Genomic DNA, 14,802 nt, shown 5'->3' on the forward strand with positions numbered 1-14,802 from the left:
TGGAAATCAGCACAGGAGACCCTAATGGCTCTGCAAATCCACTCCCCCCCATCCCCCCCCATCTCCATCTGACCCACCTCACAGTGTGTTGGAAATGCAGCCTTGCCAGGGCAGTCGTTCACGAGATTTTTTTCCTATCCCATTGCACAAGGGTGGCTTTTTATCCAAATACTTCTCCCAGCCTCATTTTCAGCAAAACCCTCCAAAACCCCCTCGTCAGCAGCAGACACCAGCAAACATGACCCCGTGTATCGCTACACCCCGCAGCAGCCAGCTGCAAAACGTGTTTTCTTGGACAGGAAAGCAGAAGACAGCAGCTCATACGGATCCAGGCTGAGAGGCAGCCAAGTCCTTTTAAGATGCTGCTATTTCTTTGCAAAACAACCCTCCAAACCATTTTATATCACTTATTAGACTGAAAAACAGGAACTCAGCATTTCTAACAACTCCTCTGCATGATACAAACACAACTGATAGCCCAGTGCTTTGGTATTTATTCTACGTTAAAGCAGCAGAGCCTACTAAAATACAGTGTGGTCCATATATATATATTTTTTCTTTACCACCTCACGCTGATGCTGTCTCAAACCGCTTTGCAAGGTGGCAATGCAGTTTACAAGAAACCCTATAGCACAGAAATACACGGTAATAACCAGTTGGAAGAGGGTGTTTTGCTGAAATACTGACTAAAAAAAATGCTCTTGCCGTGCCTTGGCTGCCTTACCTTCCTGATACAGCATGTGTAGGGCACCCCGCATGCCAGCGGCCCGCTGCCGTTGCAGGCGTGGTACTGGTTAACCTCCCAGTCTCGGTATTCATCGCCACCGCAGCAAGAAAACTGCAAAAAGAAGAAAAGGAGAGGATGAGACACGCAATGGAACCAACCTTGACATCTCCAGCCTGCTGACGCATCCCCCTCCAGCCCTGCCCTGCATCCCCAGTGCCAGCACCGACAGCCCCAGTTATTTTCTGCTTTCCAGGACCCTACATAAGAAGTTGAAGACGCTGTGTGAAAAAAGAAATGTGAGTGTTTAGCCCCATTTTAGAGGCGCACAGCAGCTCTAGATGCGTGCATGCGTGTATTGGAGGCATCCTTGTGCATGTATTGGAGGCATCCTTGCTTTCACGAGCCCAGGCTCATTCATGCTGCACTGATTTAATTACAGGTGACTAATCCATCCTATTCCTGGGGCACGCAGGAGAGATGGCTCTTTCAGCACCTTGAATGAACGTGTTTCTTGGCTCTCGAAGGCAGCTCAGCTAGTTGGTGCCATTCGACAAAATGCTAATAAGGCTCTGCAGTCTAACAGGGATTTCTCTTCCCGTCAAGTTAAATTAGAGATCAAATGCTACAGCTACAAAGGAAAAAAGCTGCTTTTTTCTTTTGTTCGCACAATAGGGGAAAAAAAAAGAAAAAGAAAGTTTAATGAAAGTCATTTTCTGTTCTCCACAGAATAAAAGTGGGCTTATTACATACCGAGTCATCCCTTCTCTTGGTAAACAAGCTTGAATCTTTACATTTTTCTCCTGGAAAAAAAAAAAAGCCTGAAGTGGGCAGGAGAGGTTTGTGTGCTTGATAACAGGAAAAAACCAGGTTTTCCCTGTTTCTTGAAGCACCACTCTCTTCAAGGAGCAGTTTTCGGGAGAGGTTTAACTCTGTGAGCATCTGCTCCCCATCCTGCTGATGGGCTGGGGGCAATACTCGCCAGTGGGAGTAGGAAAAGCCACCAGCTCTCAGGGTCCTCCTGGCCTCCTCCCACGCCAAAATGTGCAGATACGGCCAGGAGCAGCCAACCCACAGACTTACAACTATTTTTTAACTTCTTACCTTTAATTCCTCTATTGCTTTTAATCCTTCCCCTTAGCGAGAGTGAGCGTTGCCTAGAAAGAGGGGGAGAAAAACACCTAAAGGGGTATGGGCTGTTGGTACCTATTTGATATCCCCAGGCTGCAAAGAAATTTTTTCCATTTGTTCCTGTAACTGTGCAAAAATTGGTAAAAAAATCCTTACGACGAGGCTTATTAGCTGCCAGGAAGCCTCACACGGGTGTTTTCTTCTCTGCAAACAGAGGTTTAGCCCAAACTCCTGTCATGCCTGGATTTATTTCTCATAAGCCAAGACAGACTGCAGCGTGGGTTTTACCTTCAGGTGGGCTCCCGGAGCTGGGAGAAGCACAACAAGCAGAAAAACCAACGCGAGCCCACGGAAACAGCCTCGCGGGTGGCATCCGAGGAGCTCTCTGTGTTGAGGACCGCAGCCGCCACCTGCAAGATGCTGGCTCGTTACGACCAAAACCATCACCCTGTAACGTGCTGGAACGAGCCGTGCTGGTGAAAGCTGCCTTTCATCTTCCCCAAGGAGAAAGGAGGAGGTTTCCAAGCGCAACATCCCTCCGAGCCTTACTTTGAGTTTGGAGCTACTTGGGTTTGAAGACCTGCAGCCCCGGCAGCTCTTTGAAATTCAAATCCTGTGCTCAGCAAAGCAGTTTGAACTCTCCTTTTCCCACCTGTAGTTGGCAAACCATTAAAAAAAAGATCAAGCGAGGAGCGGCGGAGAGCTGCAGTTAGCAACTTGCAGCAGACCTGGGCTTTTGAGTTGCCGTGATCTCCAGCCTCACATCCAAGGCCTGCAAAGGGCAATAGTTCAGCAAAAATGCCTGATAAAAACATCTAAGTATTATTTTCTTTAGGGCAATTTATTTCCATATCTATTTGCTCACAGGCAGCCAGACCAAGCAGGTGTCGACAGCTAAAACCACATTATTTGTACCATCAACCTGGTAATGAAAAATGTCTGGCACTTCGGACAATAATTACTTGCTGGTTTTACTGTATGATGCTGGTTTAAGTGTGAAAGGCAGATGGCTCTACTTTAAAGCATCGCTTGAGAGAGGGTTTAAGCAAAATTGAAATCCTGAGGAGCGTAGTGTGGTTTTGTCCGACCTAAATAAGCCATGTGCCGGCTCACTTATGCATAGACAAGGGTTTTAATAAGGAAAACAGTGAGAATAACCCCTAAACGATGGTAACAAGCTGCTCTGAGATTGTGTTTTATCAAAAAAACAGGTCTGGGTGCAATCCTTCCAGACTGACTGCTAGTCTTCACTCTCTTGCGGGCTGCTCGGGTCCCGTAAAAGCAATTTCCCTTCTCTTAAAATCACTTATTCCTCTGCATCGCCTCTCCCCTGTCCTACCCTCAGGTCAAAGCAACCCTACATTTAAATTGCCCAACGTTGCTGTCGTTCCTGGATCGGAAATCATAATTGCTAATAGAAAAGCTCACAGTGATGAGCTAAACGTTCTTGCAGAGCTCCTTCTCTCGCTACAAGCTAAAATGTGCAGACGTTCAAGACTTATCAGCCACACTATAAGTGGCAGCCTACTTCTTGTAGTACAGACAGAGACTTTGAGATGAAGATCGTCCCCCTGAAAACTTTTTATTAAAAGTCAAGGGAAGAAGGAGACGGGGCAAAATGTTGCAAAAATGCAATGAGATTATATGCTCAGTACCTGATCCTTGCTTCTTTGGAGATACAGAATCCTTCCCGCAAATATGTTCTGCTTTATCTGGAAATTTGTGGTCTAATCTCCTCATCACCACTCGTTGGGGATGGCTCCAACATGAACTTCCCGACTGCTGGTGGCAGCAGCCATTTATCATTCATACAGAGAGGTCTGAATTACAGCATCTTTTTAGAGAGGTTGGAGTAAAACTTGAAAAAGATTCGGATCTTTCTCAGAATCAGTTGCATCTTGCGACCTTCAGAGGGCTCCTGGTCTTATTAATGTGCTCGGTTCACTAATGATGACTCCAAGAATCAAAAGCAGGTGTTTAAGCCCAGAAAGGGGAGAGTGGAGGGCACCACCAGCCTTGAATTCCAGCTACATCAAAGAAAGAGCTTCGCAGTCTCCTTTTTCTTCAAAGCGAGAGACAAGATTCACATGTTTGTGATGCTTTGACCCATAATGAAAGATGAGAAATCAGGCTGAGGTGAGAACGTTCAAAGTTTCTCTGAAAGCAGCTTTGCCGGCAAAGCCTGGCTCTGCTCTCCAAAACCAACCCAGGAGATGTAAAATCGCTGCGATTTCCCTCCTAGCTCTCAAAGTTTGGGGTTTTCCCACTTTTTTTTTTTTTTTTCCATTCGCCAAATGCTTCGAGCCAAGTGCTTCCCTCTCATAGTAACACAAATAACGGATAAACCAAATATCCTCACGAGCAAAACCTACATCCCCCAAATTCTCAGGAGCAGCTCTTGCCAGTACTGGAAAAACCAAATTATACATTGGAGCCAACCAAACTTGTCCGAACCAGTCAGACACTCAGTGATGTGGATAATGACTTCAAATCCTGACCCGACTTGGCTTTTCAGCGTACTCACGGGGACGCGTCATCGCTTTGCTGAAGCACCGCCACCCTGGGTTTCAAGAGTCAAAAGAGAAACAGATCTAGCCGGGCCTCAATAGAAGGAATTAGGAAGGTGTTTTAATTTAATATTTAATATTTAGTACCTCAAGGAAGCTACACGGTACTTACAATAGAAGGCAACAGCAGCAGCGTATCAAGAGTTTGGTTAAAAACAATAGATTTGGGAGGATGGTTTAATTGACCCGCAGGCTGGCTTGAGGATGGGGGCTGGATCCTGCCAGCTCCTGGCAGGCTCTGAGTGTTCGATATGAGACAGAATATGCAACCACACGTATAAAAACGTTCAAGCAGACTATGCCAAGCCCCAGTATTGGACTGGGCACAGCTCTTGTCAGCACCAAGAGCAGTTTGCTCCCGGTCTTGCCCGTGGAGAGGCTGGAGGTCTCCTCTCCTTCCAGCGACTGTGTGAAAACACCTTATCTGCACTTTTCCCATTGAGACAAGGGCTTGGCCAGCTACTGATGACACCTTGAGTAAAAAGACTTACCTAAGGTGGCCTACCTAAGGGTCACTGCAGCCCTGAGGCAGCTTTAGCCCATGGTATTTTATCCTTCCATCTCTCTGCGCAGGCTGGGGTAGTGATCAAAAGAGCTTTCAGGCATCAGGCACTGGTTTCCCATCACGACCGGGAAATATAAACAGCCTGGCTGGCCACGCCATGGTGTGGAGCAGAAGATGCTCTTTGCAGGGCACACAGGTGGCAGAAAAACTCACCAAACCCCGCTGCGGGGTGAGCTGGGAGAGCAGCACAACGCAAAACCGTGCCAAAAGAGCAGCGCAAACCAAGAAAGATCGAGATATTCAAGACAGATCAAGCGAGGCACCGCAGGGATGGGAATAAACTCCAAAAATACAGGGAAAACCGATGCTTCTGCCTCAGCCAGGCATAGAATTCACCACTCCTTGACAAACTTCACAACCAGACCTCCCCAATGCCACCCCTCCCTCCAAACCCAAACCTTTTCCTGTATGAAATCCAAGATGTTCTTGAAGTCAAGGTCATCGTAATAGTGTCTGATGCCCTCTTGGATATTGGAGTGGAAAACTGCATTCATCTGGTGACAGAAAAAAAACCAAAACCATGGCTCACACATGGGAAAGGCACTGAGAAAATATTGCAGGACATGAATTTTTTTTCATAGCAAGTGTCACCAGCTGTTACCGGAGTAAGAATTTAACCTGTGAGCCTATTTCCTGGGGCAAAATTCATCATTTTTGAGCTCTCAGGGCTAGCAGCATCATTTTTGTGGTCTCAGGGCTAGCAGCATCCCATAGCATCTCCCCATTTCCTGCATGTGTGAGCAGACCCACACACCTTTGCCCACCCAGCTTTTCCTATATTAGATTGAATTATTAAGGTGATTTCTTTGAAAGCTCCCTCAAATTCTCAATCTCACCGGCTAACAGGATTTTAACCACTGGCAGGGGGGTTCTGCTGTGTTAGGAGGGGCTGGAGGGGGTGAAACGGGCTGCGACAGCCAACGCCACCGGCCGCACGGTGATTTATCCGTGGGATGAGCAACATACGGGAGCAGAGACCTCTTCAGAGCCCTCAATCACTCCTAATCCCAACAAATCATCCAGGAATTCAATCACACCCTGAAAGGGAATGGCTCTCCCTGCTGCCCTATCTCCGAGGAGGCTCTGCCACATCAGGCACTTCACATTAAACATTAATGGAATGGAAAATGTATTTTATAGATGCCTGGGAAGCGTATAAGGGAGCTGGGAGCGGCGGCTCGAAATGTCCTATGCAGAGCCTGGTGCAGGTTTGCCTGACAAACCACCGAGCAGAAATATTAATGAAGGAAAAAGGAACTTTTTTTCTGAGTTAGAAGCAGAGGAAAGGTGGGGGGGAGGGGAAGAAAACGTTTTTCATAATTCACTCTGACATGAAAATTAGAGGTTGGGCAAACTGGGAATGGGGAGAAGAACGGGGAATAAAGAAAAAGAGAGATGAAGGCACGTCAGAGCAGCAAACAAAGCCTGCCGTCAGCGAGGGATCAGGCAAGGAGATCTGAAAAAAACCTTTAAGAAATTGCTCATGTGGAAGTTTATTAAAATGTTAATTCCCAGTTTGCCCACCGTGAAGACCAACACAACGGGCAATGCCGGGGTTTTACCATCTTCTGCCTGGTTTTCCCCAGATGGGCTCACCCCACGAGCCTAACGCCTTCCCAGGAGATGCCAGCCCCAAGGCAGCCTCTGTAATTAAATCTTGATTTTAAGGTGGGAGATAAATGTCACAGGGTTAATCATGAAGTTCTGGTTATAAGACCTCCCCACTCCCTTTCCCTTCAAGGATGCTGAACCCATTATCTCTGATAATCTCCCAAACCCCATTTGCATATCAACAGAGCCCATTTCAATGCTTAGCAGCTTCAAGGCCACTAAATTAGTTCCTCGTCCTTGCTTATTTAATACAAAATCCAATTAAATATGTTTTTAACAAGTTTAAATAAACAACCATTGTTCCAAATGCAGATTTGTGCCTCCGAACAATTTTAGGTCAAGTGGATTCATCGCTTGTCGGATCTCTCTTTTCTCTCTCCCTCATTGTTTGATTTTTAATTAGGTTTTGATATCACCCGTTAAATTTAAATTAAGGCACAATTTAGGTGCTAATGGTTTCTACTCAATCCAGGAGTTGAATCACGAGGCTGCAGTCCCCTCTCCTGATGGTACCAGTGGTTCCCCATTGCAATCCTGCAGTCTAGGATGGTGCTGAGCACCGCCACTGAGGCTCAAAGGTGGAGCAAAGCAGAGGATTTCATGCTGAATTTCACAAAAACACAGCCTCTATGAGGCAGCAGATATAGGTTTTTCTACACGGAGGAAGGACTCAAGCAATCTGATCTTCCTTGGAGAAGAACAGCTCATCACTGGTGCACCAGGTTTTTCAGGGATCAGAGGGTTTCTGAAAGCTCCGAGAAGCTGCCGGATGGGGTTGGCTGCAGCATCCAAAAGGCAACGTCCTCTGCTGTTGCCTCTCCTCAACTTTGGGGCTTATCAAGCCCATAGCTCCCAATCCCAGCCTGGCCTTGGTGCTCACCAAGCTAACAGCTCCCAACCCCAACCTGCCTTTGGGGCTCACCAAGCCCACAACTCCAACCCCAGCCTGGCCTTGGGGCTCACCAAGCCCACAACTCCAAACCCAACCTGACCTTGGGGATCACCAAGCTCTGGTTCCAACTCCAACCTGGCCTTGGGGTCCACCAAGCCCACAATTCCAAACCCAACCTGGCTCTGGGGCCCACCAAGCCCACAATTCCAAACCCAACCTGGCTCTGGGGCCCACCAAGCCCACAATTCCAAACCCAACCTGGCTCTGGGGCCCACCAAGCCCACAATTCCAAACCCAACCTGGCTCTGGGGCCCACCAAGCCCACAATTCCAAACCCAACCTGGCTCTGGGGCCCACCAAGCCCACAATTCCAAACCCAACCTGGCTCTGGGGCTCACCAAGCCCCCAGCTCCATCCCCAACCTGGTTCTGGGGCTCACCAAGCCCACAATTCCAAACCCAACCTGGCTCTGGGGCTCACCAAGCCCCCAGCTCCATCCCCAACCTGGCTCTGGGGCTCACCAAGCCCACAATTCCAAATCCAACCTGGCTTTGGGGCTCATCAATCCCACAACCCACACTCCAACCTGGTTTTGGTGTTCACCAACCCCACAACTCACGCTCCAACTTGGCTTTGGGGCTCACCAAGCCCCCAGCTCCAAACCCAACCTGGTTTTGGTGTTCACCAAGCCCACAACTCCAACCCCAGCCTTGATGGGTTGGAAACGATCAAGCTGTTTGCATGTAGGGGAATCAATTTTTAGAGTCTGTAGGTAGGAATCTCAGTTGTTCTCCTGCCTTGTGCATTCACGGAGCCAGCAGAGATTGAGATTAGCAATTTAATTGTTTGATGGATTGCAAGGGTAAGATTAAATTGAAAATGGTAGGGTTTCTGCGGCAGAAGGCGGGCGGCCAAAAAGGACATCTGTTGGAAGCATTTACCATCTCGCCAGCTCAGCTATAACTCTAACCTGTCCCTGTCCTTGCAAATGCAAGCCAGCAGTTAACATAATTGAGATGAGGAGCTTAATGAGCCTTCAAGAAAAAAAAAAAAAAGAAAACCAAACACCAAAACCACAGGGTTTTGGCTGAGAGTCTGCACAGGGAGCTGCGGTGCGGCTCTGGGTGGTGCTGGAGATCCATCGCAGCTCTGGAGCACGATGTGCAGCCCCAGAAGAGCAAGAGCCATGAAAACCTTCATTTTCAGGGCACATGCTAACAGATCCTTGAGGAATTTTCCTCCCCGACGATGCGGGGCTGCAGTCTGTCACCGCGCAGCATCCAAAGGCCTCCCTGATCGCACCCACCTTGTTTTCAAAGATGATTTCGATGAATAGCAGCAGCAGCTCTGTGAGGAAGATCACCAGAAGGACCCAGAAGAACTGAAAAGAGAAAGGGAAGGATTAGCCCCGCTCCAAGTCAGGCAGTTAGCCACAACCAGGGAGACCTGGAAACCAGGAACTGCTTTGAAACACTTTGAAGTCATGTCATTTCATTACCAGCTCCCCAAGGACCTGAAAATCTCCTCCAAAGATCTTGGTCCTAATAGGTAAAGCATTTTGCTCCCTTATAGAAAGTGAGGCAAGAAGGAAGGATGGATGGATTGAAAGAAGAAGCCATCTGAGTGGCCAAATTCTGCATGGGGAAAAGGGTAAAAGGAATGCAGTGGGAGCAAATGTTGTATCTGGGTAGTTGCAGGTGCGCAGCATCCCTCTGCGATGGGGTGCTGGTGCCAGGTGGAACACTGACATTTCCAAGCTGAACATCCAGTGGAGGATCATCCACCCCCCAGATATGGGCAATAAAACTCATGCCTCTGCCAGAAGGGATTGTGGCACCACATTTAGGTTGGAAATCAATGTCCTGATGGAGCAAACAATTGAAAGGAGAAGGTCTGATGTTCTTGCAGCCTGCACCCGTCAGTCTCTTGATGCTTTGGTCCCTAAAGGAGGGGTCTCATGGGGCATCACACCTGACTTGGCAGAGGATGGAGAGCAAAGCTCTGCTCGGCTCACACTTGTCTCCCCAAGGCTACCTCCAGCAGCGACTTTGGAGACTCACCAGAAAAAGGAAGGTGGAAAGTTACCATGGTAACTAGCTAAAAATCCAAAAGCAAGTTAAAAAAAAAAGGGGGGGAGGGGGCAGGAAGTGGGGGGGAAGAGGTAATTTATTACCACAATATTCACTTTGACCACTGGTTTATTAGAACAGCCTGTTTACAAAGGCAGGCAGTGCAGGGACCCACATGCCCCAAAATGATTTCCCAAGCTTGCCAAAACTAAAGCACCATTGCAGCAAAATGCCACTTCATGCCCCAAACTATCGGGGTTTTTAATTATCTACCCACTGATGAGTTTTGCACTGTGCATATTTGCGAACAGCCAACGAGCGTGGCTCCACTAGAGCAGCAGCATCACTTCCATCACCAGCTAAATCAGTTCATAACAGGCCAGGTGTAATTAGGCAAGGAATCCAATTAACTAAGCACCTGTTATCTGGTGGCAGAGATGATGTGCATCTGAACTGATATAGAACGGGGCTGCTTTGGGAGGAAGGCCAGGGCAGCGTGGTACACGGTTTGATCAAGCAGGGCATGGCTAGAGCTTGTAACGCTGCGGCAAGCAGTGAGAGGAATTCCGTTTTGGAAACGTTTTTGCTCTTCAGCCTTAGTTACAACTCAAGAAAGAGGGGGAAAAAAAAAAAAAAAAAAGCAAGAAGCAAGCAAGAAGCAAGCAAGAAGCAAGCAAGAAGCAAGCAAGAAGCAAGCAAGAAGCAAGAAAGAAGCAAGCAAGAAGCAAGCAAGAAGCAAGCAAGAAGCAAGCAAGAAGCAGAAAGAAGAAAAGAAAAAAAAAGGGAAAAAAGAAGCAAAGGAAAAAAGGAAACAAGAAGAAAAACAGAAAAAGGAAACAAAGGAAACAAAGGAAACAAACAAAAGGAAACAAAGGAAACAAAGGAAACAAACAAAAGGAAGCAAAAGGAAACCAAAGGAGGAAAAGGAGGATAAAAGCAAAAAAAAGGAAAAAAGGGGTGAAAAAAGCAAAACTTAAAAAAAAAAAAAAAAGAGAAAAAAAAGAGTGCTTTCTCGTTTGTGTACCAGGAACTGGTTGGCACTCTTCCCAGCCCGCTGCGGGCAGAGACAAGCCGCCACAGCTCCGAAGCCCGAGCAGGGACCCCGCCGCGCTCGCGGTCAGACCAGCACACCCAGAATCACCTACAAGCCAGCACGGCGCGGCATGCGCAGCGTTTCCTCTTGCCCAACACATGAGAGGCCCCTCCGAAAGCACCAGCCCTGCAGCTCCCCCCAGAAATCCAGGATTTGAACCCCAAAGACCCCTCGTGCCGGTTGCTGGGTGGTTTTTCCGCTCTTCCTAGCGCTTTGGCCATTGCACACCATGCGCTGATTTTATCCCCCGCTCCATTTCCTTCTTCCAGCCTCAATTTCTGCCGTGCAGCTCGTCAGTTCAAGGTGTAAGAGGCGAGGTTTATACAATGCAACTCAGCTGTGCATACTAAAATCGAAGGTAATATTTAATATCCAGGTTTGATATCCGATTTATAAAGGTCCATGGGACACTAACTGCACCCAGCTCTTAGGAAAACGATGACCGAACGTGGCTTTCAAAAGGGAGTTCATAGGTGGCCAAACCATCATTTCCAGGAAAGCAAGCCCCCCAGAAAAAGAGTTTAACTCAAGGGCTCCATAAACAGAGGGAAAGCGGCGGCATTAATTAGGAAGAAAGCCACGGCAGATGCCAAGAGCAATTCCTTGCAAGAGGAAAACTGCAAACCTGGGAAGTTGTTACGTAGGTGATGCCCAGCCCCCCTGGGCACCCCACCACACGTAACTTTGCCTTCAGAAAGCCCAGAATTTCCCTTATAATTTATAGAGGTTTTGCAAGAAAAGCAAACCCAAAGCTGGGTCTCCAGCACGAGCTTGGAAAATTGTGCAGCCTGAGCAAAAACCAGCTCTTCTTCCTCCAAATAACGGCCGAGCGGAGCGTGCAAACCCTCGCCAGCTGCATGGACAGAGCAGAAGGTGGTACCTTTTTTGCATTCACAAGGATTGCAGCAACCACCGGTAACCATAACACGCGTTTTGGAGCAAAATTGCTGGCAACGTCCATGCTGGTCTCTTTTAACCAGTGCATTGCAGCCCCTGCTGTCTGCCAGCCCCAATAAATCAGTTTTGGTCCTTAAAAAGACTCCAGCAGCAAAATAATGATTGAAAATCCACATTAAACAGCATTTAACCCTGCCTTGAGCTGCCTCAGATTTGCAGCAAGTTCAAAGTGGCAAAGTAAAAATAAAACCAAACCACCAAGCAGTACATTGAAGAGCTGGTTTTCCCCCCCGATTTTGCAAAAATTCACCCTTTGCATGGAAGTGGTGGTGCCTCCACGGCGTCACCCATAGGCTTCACCATTTGCAGCCCTGAGAGAAGACAAACGCTGCGAAGGAGGACCTGGGAAGGTGCCTGAGGATCCCACCCACCACCCAGCACAAAGCAAAGCCCAGTTTTCATGGAGAGAAACTCCCCAGTAAAACCTTCCTCTTGGCCGAAACAGCTGGATCGAGGAGAAGTTGCTCAATTCTGATTAAATTAACACTGGCTGCAGCCAGCTCCCTTTAAATAGCTCATCAATTCAAAAGCTCACAATAAATTATACTGCTTAATTCCCTCAAACACCTTGACAAGAAGACTAATCACCCCCATGCCCACCATCAGCAGAGCTCCAAGCTGCTCCCTTCCCTCCTCTTAGTCTCCAGCGCCGTTTTGCTCATCGTTAATGTCTCCCAAAGCCCAACTGAGCACAGAAGGAAAGCACCCAGGGACCACACACCGCCTCAGGTTTAAAGACTAATCTCCTTCCAATTTGGGGAATAACCCCCTTCATTAGGGTCATTTGACATAAGCAATATATAGGTAGCCTGGAGCGATCCCTTCCCGTACATCCTCTGGGTGTTTGGTTTTCTGCCACCTCCCTCCACCAGATGGGATGTCTCGCCATCAGGTTTCATCTCCCAGAAGCTTAAAACCCACCTGAAATCCCGAGTTGGTCCAGAGTAAACTCTTCCAGCCCTGGGTCTGGCCAACGGAGGGGTGCAAACCTGCTGCTGCTTCGTTTCCAGACCACGAGCAGCGTGCAGCCACCTGCAATTTCCAGCTCAAATGTGTCCTCACCTGGCAGAAGGGATGAACACGGGTCCAGGGACGGGCTGGAGGCACCGAGGCTGAGGGATGGATAAGCCACGCAGGGATTTATTTGGGAGCCAGCCCAGGGAAGGAGCCCTGAGCCATGGATAGAGGCTGAGCATCACTCCTGAGCTCAGATGCACTTGAGACACCTATAAGCCATGGGAAGCTCAGATGCCAAGCCCCAGTGTGGCTCCAAAGGGGTTTTGGATGGGAGAGGGATGCTGTTTGCCAGAGATGAAGTGGGGAAAGGAGAAGACACAGGCAGTAGGAGGGAAGAGCTCCTGGAGCATCATGAAAGCACCAGAGAAATCTGTGATGTTTATTTAATATGAGCAAGCTCCAGCTGTGAAATGCTGCTGTGATCTCACAGCGCGGCCAGGGAGAGTAACCGGCTGCCACAACTGCAGGGAAAAAAATTTAAAAAAAAAAAAAAAGAAAGAAAAAGAAAATCCCCAAAAAGCCTTCCTTTCTACCTGGCACCAGGAGTTTCCCCTGTGGCAACCAGGGGCTGATACAGGAAAAGATTTTACTTCTTGATGATCCATTTCCTCCCTCGGCTCAGTCACAGGAAAGGATGAGATAGTAAGAACTGTAACGAGGATGATAATTTCTAGAGAGGCCATAATACAAGCCAAAACAAAAAGAAATAAACCTATAAATAGATTCTTGGCTACTCTGCAGTGGGATACTGGGAAAACTGAGGCTGAGGATGCTGCTTTTGAATCCTCCTGCCCTCCTGATGAACTTCACATTAAAGTAGTACAGGCAGATCATAAACAGCTGCCTAATTTAAGACATCAAGTGGGTGTTTTACTGAGAAAAAGTTACTGGTCATACTTAAAAGACTCTGCAAGCCCCATATAATGAGACCCTATAGAGTGAACAGAGGAGGAACAGAGGGGTTTGAACCCCCTCTTTGAATTTTATCCTCACTCCAGGCTCTACAGTCACCATTAAACCCCTGTGGGAACAGGTACACTCCACATTCATGCAAATAACCTCCCCAATATTTTATTTTTATCCATTTCTATAGCTGCTTCTGCAGCGAAGGAGCTAAGTCAGCCCTACCGAAGCCAATGCAAGAAAAGGGTTTGGACCTTTTCATATAGAAGTGGCAACAGGTCATCAAGGGATGGAAAATCTGGACCTCCCATCCCCAAGATGAAAAGAAACTCGTGCAATTTAATTTCTCCTCCTATAAAACACAAATCACCCTGGTTTTCCATGCCCATGAGTTTACAGGATGGTGGCCCCCAGGTTTTGCTGCATTTTTGGGCATCCAGACAGGGAACTGGTTGTTCCCTCTTGATAAACGGGAACAGATCAAATGTGCCACTGGCGTGAAGCACACCCGATGCAGGGGCGTGTGATAAATAAATCTTTCACTCTACCTGGGAGGCCACTAAATCATCCCCTTGGCAAGCACCTGCCACCTCCTCCTTCTTCAGCGAGACTGGCCACAGAAGAGTCCACGGTTTCACATAAGCACAGAAAGACAGAGCTTTTGATCCCCAGACTGAAATTTTATATTTTTAAAAGAACTGTTTCCTCCCAATGACATGTTAGAGCTTTCTCCCACGCAGAGTGGCCCTTTTTAAGGGTTTGCTTTTTTTCCTGACAGTTGCATGCAGCCCTTCCTCTGAAAACCCAAATAATTGTTTATTCCCACATCGAAAGAGCTTTCATAGCTGCTTTGAAGAGAAAAAAGAAAAGAAAATAAAAGAAACCCAAAAAACAACCCACCAAAATCTGTCAGGAATGTCTCCTACACAGATAAAACAAGGACAACAAAGCCCAGATGAAGAGACTTGGCAGAACATCTTCTGTTTTAGCAGTACAGCGCTAACCCTCCCTGCCCAGGGCACTATTTTATCCAAGCAAACCATGTTATTTTATTCAGGGGGCAGGCAACGTGCCCCTGCTGCCCATGTACCCAGGCTGGGGCTCGTCACCCCATCTGGGTTTCACGCCTGCATTTGCCAAACCTCCAGCCAAAAGACACATTTCCTTTATGCTTCAGAAGCTGAATAACCAAGAAGCCTGGGTTTAATCCCCGAAGAGCCAGCAGCCTTGCAAACAACCCACTGGGGCTACCCAAGAGCCGTGGTCCATCCCC

General features: G+C 47.8%; 1 protein-coding gene across 11 annotated transcripts in view; it reads right to left on the minus strand.

The window, feature by feature from the left end:
• The window catches only part of LOC308055734 (tetraspanin-15-like), a 100,558-nt gene that overhangs the window by 16,193 nt on the left and 69,563 nt on the right, over positions 1 to 14,802 (minus strand). For 10 of the 11 annotated variants that reach the window (XR_013924601.1, XM_080370078.1, XM_080370072.1 and 7 more), the window contains 3 exons: positions 8,797 to 8,871; positions 5,386 to 5,481; positions 725 to 838 (listed from right to left, as the gene is read on the minus strand). Coding sequence is in view for 10 of the 11 variants with exons in the window: in XM_080370078.1 (XP_080226204.1) it covers positions 725 to 838; positions 5,386 to 5,481; positions 8,797 to 8,871 (285 nt within the window). In the remaining variant the exon portion in view is untranslated. The remainder of the gene's footprint in view (positions 1 to 724; positions 839 to 5,385; positions 5,482 to 8,796; positions 8,872 to 14,802) is intronic. The other variant, XM_080370077.1, reaches the window with a different exon arrangement.

Source organism: Falco punctatus (assembly GCF_963210335.1).
Source record: "Falco punctatus genome assembly, chromosome: 20".
NCBI lineage: Eukaryota > Metazoa > Chordata > Aves > Falconiformes > Falconidae > Falco > Falco punctatus.